This window comes from Neltuma alba, unplaced genomic scaffold (genome assembly GCF_004799145.2).
Source record: "Neltuma alba isolate B1F8T4 unplaced genomic scaffold, ASM479914v2 tig00006589_pilon, whole genome shotgun sequence".
Classification (NCBI taxonomy): Eukaryota; Viridiplantae; Streptophyta; class Magnoliopsida; order Fabales; family Fabaceae; genus Neltuma; species Neltuma alba.
In genome coordinates this window covers 2163-10665 of record NW_021634504.1, presented here as the reverse complement: position 1 = coordinate 10665, position 8503 = coordinate 2163, and the positions used below count along the sequence as shown (strand labels likewise).

At 34.8% G+C, this 8503-nt stretch overlaps 1 protein-coding gene across 1 annotated transcript; it reads left to right on the top strand.

Moving 5' to 3' along the window:
- The first annotated feature begins 3853 nt into the window (after positions 1-3853).
- LOC114750638 (afadin- and alpha-actinin-binding protein-like) lies at positions 3854-8097 on the top strand. Its single transcript, XM_028939234.1, has 15 exons — positions 3854-4001; positions 4073-4107; positions 4336-4447; positions 4552-4649; positions 5057-5153; positions 5308-5397; positions 5506-5643; positions 5725-5790; positions 5875-5952; positions 6674-6784; positions 6866-6943; positions 7024-7143; positions 7409-7452; positions 7540-7567; positions 7825-8097. Exons 1-15 carry the CDS (start codon positions 3963-3965, stop codon positions 7837-7839), a joined length of 1149 nt encoding a protein of 382 aa, XP_028795067.1. The 5' UTR covers positions 3854-3962; the 3' UTR covers positions 7840-8097.
- Positions 8098-8503: the final 406 nt, after the last annotated feature.

Genomic DNA, 8503 nt, shown 5'->3' with positions numbered 1-8503 from the left:
GAAACCAAACACTACCTACTCGTTATTGGTTACGCCCATGAATAAAGATCTGTGAAATTGAGCCTACATTGTTGAGAAAGCTCATCGTAATATGGCCCAGAAAGGTCCTCATAGCCCATTACCTTGACCCGATCCTTTGGATCGAGGGTATGCATCTCATCTCATCTGAAAATGGTCCAGGTTTTCTAAAGTTAAACAAGAAAAAAAATAAAGGACGTGGATATAGTAGAAAAATCTTGTTTTCATAGCACAGCAAATAAGATTTGAATCACCACTGATAAAACATGATTATTTTTAATAGAAGGATAGCTGTGCCTAACAAAAAAAGTTAAAAAAATCCATATTTAGAAAAGTTATTGTGATTTAAATCATTTACTGCTTTGAGCTTGAGCATGGTCAATTCTAACATGAATTAGTGGCGAAGAGGAGAGAAATTGATGGAGGCCATGACCCCCTAAGATTTTAAATTTTGTTGCGCAATTTTTTTGAAGAATCACTTTCATGTTTTACAAGACAAAATTATTCTAACATATTTATTTATTTTGCAAAATTATTTAAAATAATCTAAACCAAGCACCCACTTATCCAATTTTTTCCAAAATTCATGTGAGTTTTATACTGTACATGGCTTGTAATTTTGACCTCCCTTTATAGTTAAATCCTGCCTGCTTCATCTAGAGGAGAAATTCATACACCATATATGATGACCGTACCATCAATAGGAATCCATTGTCCCTTTTCTGGGTAAACGTGGGTGCATCTATATATTGATGAAAAAGGTGACGTTTGGGACGCAAAGCTAATAATTACTGAGTGGTGGAGATAATGATATAAGAACATGTTTAATTAAATATTTGAAATCCAAGATTTCATTTTGAGTCCAGGATTCTTCAAGCATCCAATGTCCCCTATCTTGAGGCCAAAAAAAAAAAAGGTCCTCTTGGTTGTTTGACTTGGAAAAGCCAGGGCTCCAGCAACGGGACGCCCTGTATGGGTTTTGATGACTTGTCCTTGGTTAATCGGTGCTAGTAAAATGGGCTTTATTATTACAACTCATTTTGTCCTTTTTAAGAGACCCGGGCAGATCTTGAAGCTATTGTCAATAATGTGTTAACTCTTTCTCATCTTTAATGTCAAAGTTACTTAGAGCCGTTCTGAATAATTTATAAATAATTTTTTAATTCTGATTTATAAAATATGAGATAAGTATGTGAGGAAAGTTTTATGTGCTTTTAAGTGATTTTAAATGCTAATCTAAACAGGGCCTTAATTACTTTAGAAAAATTAAGAAAGTTAAATAAATAAGTTAGTATAACAAATATGATACCAACAGAGGTTAGCTCCAGCGGAAGGGACTAGTTCTTTACAACGTAGTGAATCAAGATTCGAATTATCGCTGGAAGAGGTACCCACATTTAGTGTCTGATAGTGCCTCGAATAGAATTGCTTCGAATAGAAAGATACCTATGCTTTAGTAAAAAAAAAAGAAGATATGATCTTCTTAAAATACTCCTGTATAATATTAGGTTATATATCAACTCATAAGCTAGGTAAATTTGTTTGAAGAAAAATAATAAATATAAGAAATAAAGCCAACTAGAATTTTTTAAGTATTTTCGAACTTGTATTCTCCTTTTTAGGGATGGAATCACTTACTATCTCAACTAACATTTTATTGTTGATATCTAGAGTTTTATAGTTAATATCACATCTAACTCTCCAACTAATTTTTATGTCACTAACCCATGTTTGCAGTCAATTTTTTGAGACAACTTTTTTTTTAAAAAATTTCTATGAACAAAAAATAGTTTTCAGCGCAATGTTTGAACAGATATTGAGTGCATGAATATTAACTTATGAATTTATTATTGTGGGGGTCCTGTGAATTGTATGGTAGATGCCAGCTATGTGAGCTCATGCAAATAATAATAGATGGTCACATACTCACATGATCGATCAGATCTCCGCGAACAATGGTTGGCTTTGGTTTTTATTACGTTGAAATGTGAGTAGGGGTGTTCATGTGGCTATTAGCCCGCTCTGTGTGTCCAAGTTCAGTAGAAAAAAAACTCAGTCCGCCCAAACAAAAAGAGCCAAAAACATGTTGGACGTTTTCAGGCAGAATCACTTGTTAGGTAGGGTTAGACATTGGGCACGTTGTGCCGCTTTACCCATTTGGTCTTACTCAAAAAATATAAATAATTTTTGTTAAAAAATATAATACACATACATATTATCATCCTCTGATAGTTTTTTAGTTGCCTTATTTTTAATATAGATAATTGGATGTTATTTATTTCTTACTCCCTCCGTTCCTTATTATAAGAGACATTTGATGCTTATGGCATGTTCCTATATATAAGAGACACTTACAAGTTGTCTCTACTTTTTTGTGTTAATTTACTATTTTACCCATATTTATTATCTCCAATTCACACACACTCTCTCTCTCCCTCTCACTTCTCTTTCTTTTAATAATTTAATTGTTCTCTCTCATGCTCTCTCTCCTTATTAATGAGGGCATTTTTGGAAAAAAAAATTATACTTTTTACACATTAATTGTTCTTAACTAATTTTAACTGTTTTTTTTATCAACGTACTTCGGTTATTTGTCTCTTATAATAAGGAACGGAGGGAGTATTTAAGAAAGGGTATTGCGTTAGCACCCATTGTGCTGTGTTTGGATGTGTAAGTAACGTAAAATTATGGGAACTACTAATATTTATATTTATATTTTTAAATATTACAATTTGTGGAATTGTAGAATATATTTAATGTTTAAAATATTATTTATGAGTTATTGATTGGAGTTTTCTCTTTATATGATATTATGAATAAACATTTCTACTTGGACAAGGATGCTCACCTAGCCAACCTAGCTTAAAATGACTTAAGCTTTTCATTAGTATGTATGGGCAGTAACTAGTAAGTTGCAAAATGTAGTCCATTCATCTTTCGAGTTGGACATTAGGTAGTGATTATGCTTGTCCAACCTTACCCATATGTAGCTTCAAACTAAACGTGGGTCCATGTTAACTTTTGCTTTAGATTTCCACGTCATAACTATAGTTTTTCCTATATTTTTCTTTTCATTTTTCCATTCAATAAATTAAAACAACTGAAAAAAAATTCTAGAGGAGGGTTATCTTAATCGTGTTCATAAGAAATAACAATCTCTTATTTAAGTTAATTCTTACGAATTTTTTTACCCTCACTAATGAGAGTATCTTAAAGAATAACTAATTAGTAATTAGTCAATTAAACAAATAGGTATTTGTTTTTGTTAAAAAAAAGCTTACATTTCTAATTTAATTACTAATTATTAATTTCAACTGCTTTTAACTATATCTGTTGAGTATGGATGAATTAGTTAACTGTGCTTTATAAAAAATGATATTTTTCAAAATATCACGAGTAATATTGACATTGCTGGCAAAAAAAAAGGAGTAATATTGATATTGCCAAAAACCCGTTGGATATTTTATGACCGGAAGTAATATAATATTGAAGCTTTCAATCAAAAGTGATCATTCCGGTCAAAAAAAAAAAAAATCAAAAGTGATCATAACTTCATAAGCTTCCAAGCGAGAGCCGAATTGCCCTAAAAGGCTAAAAGCCTATCTGAGCTGCTGCGAGCAGCGCTTGGGACCTGGCGCCATTATTTTAGGCAACCTGCGAATCACCAAATATCTCTCTAATACTTCCAAGCAATAAAAGAACGCCACGTTCGCATAACTACAAACTGGTCAACTATTTAAACCTTTCTGCAAGACACTTCTAAGACAGGAGCGTAGATCCCACCACAGCAGATAATACTTCGCCGCTTCAAAATTTATGTATATTTTTCTACAATAATTCAAATTACGCCTCGCTTTGTAGATCTACCAACAGTCGCATATGGAGACTCCGATCGATTGCACATACATTGCTTCTTTATCCGAAGCTTGAAGAAGCTCTCATCAATGCCGTTGCCATCAGCTGACGGAGAATTCAATCTTACGGTAAAAATCCCCCGTAAACACTACTTCCTCCTCATTCATATCTAACTTTTCCTTCTTCTCTTTCTCCGCAGCAATCTTCTCACTCTCAGCCTCCTTTCACGATGGGGTGAGTCGCACTTTCCCCTCTCATTCTTCTCTGGGTTTCTATACTAACTATGTGTGGCCTTGCGTTGCGCATTTGCGTTTGCGCCCTTCTGATCCATTCTGGGTTTTGCGCCAACACTCCCGGGCTCGGCATTTTGTTTTTGATTTTTGGTTTTAAGTTTGTATGTTTATAAGTTGAGGTTTCTGATTTTATTTTATTTTATTCGTTAATTAATCCGACTCTCTCTAGGGAGTACACATTTGCGGATGCGGGGAATTTGGAGCATTGTGCCAAGTACTTGAATCAATCGCTTGTTACGTATGGATTTCCAGCTTCTCTGGATCTTTTTGCAAATGACCCTGTGAGAATTGATCTTGGATTTTACTACTTGTTCTCTGGTTCAAGAGGAAAAAAAAAACAGAGATATGGTTTTTAATATCGGTTTGTCTGTGCTTATTTTGGTAGGTTTCCATAGCACGGACTTGCAATTGCCTTTACTTCTTGCTTCAGCAGAGACAGCGTGATGTTGAATTTAGAGATTCTGCTAATGATCAGAGACAACGGTAAGTATACTGTTCACGCAATCATCTGAATTAATTAAGTTCTTCACTAGCGTATCCGATCCTTGAAGGCATAGGTTAGATACATGAGCCTTTGATAAGTATCGAGATTGAAAAACCTTTTTAGCTTCTTTTGCAGCTTTTTCTGGCTCTTTTTAATTTGAAAGGTATTAGGGGTCTATTATCTTTGTGTATTTTGTTTTCAGGTATTTGGTTTCCTTATATTATATAACACATTGTTTTTCAATGGTCTGTTGACGCATTTGGGTCAAGAAAGTGTTGGATGGCCACAATGAGGCAATGATAGTTTGAACTAGTCGAAAACTAGCATCTGAAGTTCAGAACATCACCTAAGTGTCCTAATTCACGAATATCTGATCAGGCCTTTTCCCCTATCTTTTTCGATGCAGACTATTATCTGATATATCAAGATTGGAGGCCAAAGTTGAGAGACTTGAAGGACAGCTGCAAGCCAAAGACAGGGAGATAGCAACAATTACTAGAACGGTTAGATAGATGATGATCATGTTATTGCGAATGTAAAAATGCTAAGACAATTAAAGTGTTCCAGTTATGCCAATATTTAAAAATATGCTATTTTGCTAAGTAATTCTACTACATTTTTTTAATGTTAATATCTGTGAAAATTCTTCCTTTTCAGGAAGCTAAGAACACAGCAGCTCTCAAGGCCCAAATTGAGAAGCTCCAACAAGAACGAGATGAATTTCAAAAAATGGTTCTCGGTAATCAGGTTAGAAACTGGATCTACATTGTTTCTTGCTCCATGTTTCTGGGCAACTACCATTTGAAAATGGAAAAATATTTGACACTTGAAATAATTATGTCAATTCTGCCAAAGCAAGTAAGAACTCAGCAAATGCATGAGATGAAGAAGAAGGAAAAAGAATACATAAAGTTACAAGAGAGGTTAAACCAAGTATTGATGGAGAAGAAGAAGGAATCTAGGTCAGGCATGGAAATAATGAATTTGCTTCAGGTATCAACAATCTCATTTTGCTCATTAGCCTTTCATTTTCATGTTGATTTGTTATTTATGACATGTGTGTTATGTAAACAGAAAGAAGGGAGGCAGCGTGGAACGTGGAATGGGAAGAAGGCAGACAATGATTTTTATAAAAAGATTGTAATATGCTCTGACCCTGTCGTTATAGCTTTTAGTATATTTGGTCATTGATTATCTCTGACATATTGTTCAACATATTCTAAGGTGGATGCTTATGAAGCCAAGAATCAAGGACTAGTGGCTGAGAATGCTGATTTAAGAGCCTTGCTAAGATCAATGCAGGTTGGCCATTGTTTATTGATTGATATTGTTAATTGGTCCAATATCTTCAAGACAAATTATGAATCTGATTCTCCTGGCTCCTGCTGCCATTTTCTGTTGAATATACTTATGATGTGGTTTTGGATTCTTCATCCATTTTCTATTTCCTATTATAGAGTGACAGGCATTTTTTGTTTCTAAATTTTCCTTGCCCTCAATTTGATAATAGGTACTCTCTGTTCCTATTCTCTTTGCTATGAATATCGCTGTGCGCGCCCCTTGGCTGATGACAAAGTTGACCTCAATTTTTCTTTTACATCTTGCCCCATCAGAATTAGCATGAAGTTGCCCCTTTCAAATATGAACACTTGGCGCTTTTGCTCGTGTGACTGCTGACTTCTAATGAATAACGTAGTGCTAAACTGTTGAATGATTGTGGCAACTTTTGATATGGTGGAGTTGGGACAATGGTCTTGCTGTAACTGTCCACCAGCTTATTACGTTAAAGATGGATATGGAAAAGGAAACCTGTCTTTCTTTATCTGCAAAGAATAGCTTTATAATGCTTTCCTGCGTGATGATATGTTTACAAGTAGGCGGGCCATTAACATTTTATCCATCTAATTATGGATTTGAAATTCAGCATTTTGTTTCCGGGTTTCATTTTGAGATTTTAGTAGCTGCCTTTCGGCATGTAGCTTTCTGCCTATGATTCTGAGATTTAGAAGTGACCTGCTTCCAGGGGGACATGCGTGAGTTCTTAAATGCTCCTAATGGGCCATCAAAGCAATCGCTTACTGCCGATGAAAGAGGTGAAAGTGATCCTTCACGATCTCCATTGGTTGGGAGGACGGTATGGAGGCTTTTTACTTTTCAAATACTTCCTTCCCAATTGAAAACTATTGTATGAAATAATTGGGTTTGCTCTCTGCAGGATGTCTTCGACCTACCTTTTCACATGGCCAGAGATAAAATAGAAGAAAGCCTTCGTAACAAGATGTCTTCCATAAAGGTATCTGTTAATATCTCTATGCACCAGAGTATTTTCATAGACGAATGGTTTTGGGTCGCTAATGGCCTTGAAATATGAAGGAGCGAATGGTTCAGTTGCAAGATGCTCAGAAAGGAGCAGAAGTTTCCTCAGAAGCAACTGAGAGGGAACTAGAGCTTGAAGCTCAACTTGTTGAAGCGAGGAGCATCATACAGGAGCAGGTAATGGTTTTCCCTTTAGATATTGCAGGATAGGTTCAAGTCAATCACTTGTCCAGATTTTTTTTATTTTTATTTATTTATTTTTTTTTTGGGGGTGGGGGGCATTTGCAATGTTGTCCTGGATCAGATTAAACAAGGTTTCCTTTTGAGCTGTCTACTCTCTGAGCTAGCTGTTTGGCAATTTATTTCTTGCAGACCTCAGTTTGTGTTTATTTGATGATGCATATTTATTTAAAAGCTGATTTGATAATGTGTTATACTTCAGGCTTCCATAATGTCTAAACATCTTGCCAAGTCTGAGAGGCCAAGGTACTTAAATTTTGCTTCGGATTTGTTAAGCACTACTTATATTTATACATTTCTCCAAGTAATTGAGCCGATTATGTAATTTTTCAGGCAATCGGTCATCTCATCACCTGCTGAGGTATGTATTTGTGCAAGTGTATGCTTTTTTCTCTTTAGGGTGAGATTTATTTGATGTGAAGTTGCAAATCAACCTAAGTTACCGTAATCTTATGAAGGTGAAGCATCTTTCAGTCTTACAAATCAACCTAAGTTCCAATAGTTCAATAAGACTGAAAGATGCTTCACCCTCATAAGATTAAAAGTTGTTACTGCTATTGCACCTCATATTGTGCTACTGGTTACTGCGTTGTGATGTTGTTGCTTCTTCATTTGCAGGCAGTGTGCAACTAGGAATGCTGTGGCCGCTAGTTTAGTTATTGACACACGATTAATCAAGTCAACACTATCATAATGTGTAACTAACCAATGTTGCCCTTGATTGTGTTGACAAAGCCCACCCCGAGGCTGAGGTGTAAGGTGTAATATCGTTGTAATTATTAGTATGTTGTAATTAATTAATGTTATCGCATCTTTGGAACTGCTTAGAGAAGAAAAGATATTCATGTGTCACAAGTATTACAATCAAATTTAATAGCATTTCATTTTGCATGCTTAAACGTTTTATATTGCTACTGCAAGTTCTGGTAAGAGGGAGACTCTGGATTTTGGATACTCCTTTTTATATTTTTTTTTTGCCAATTTTAAAGAAACAGACAAAAATGTCATGTATAATACACAGAATTAACATCTGTATCGATCGCAAAAACTTTTCTAATATATTATTCATGATTGATGAGCAAATAATTTGATTCATTTTTCCAAGCTTTTATAAAACACAAGGATTATGTTTGGTTTTTAGGTATAAACATAAAAAAGAAATAATGATGTGAATAGACGGAATTACGAATCAATATATTCAATTCAACTAAAATCTGTACAGTGAGTCACAAATCGTGAGACTATCTTTTATATTTCGCGCAATTTATGTGATCTATTTGTCTAGTTTGGTCTAAAA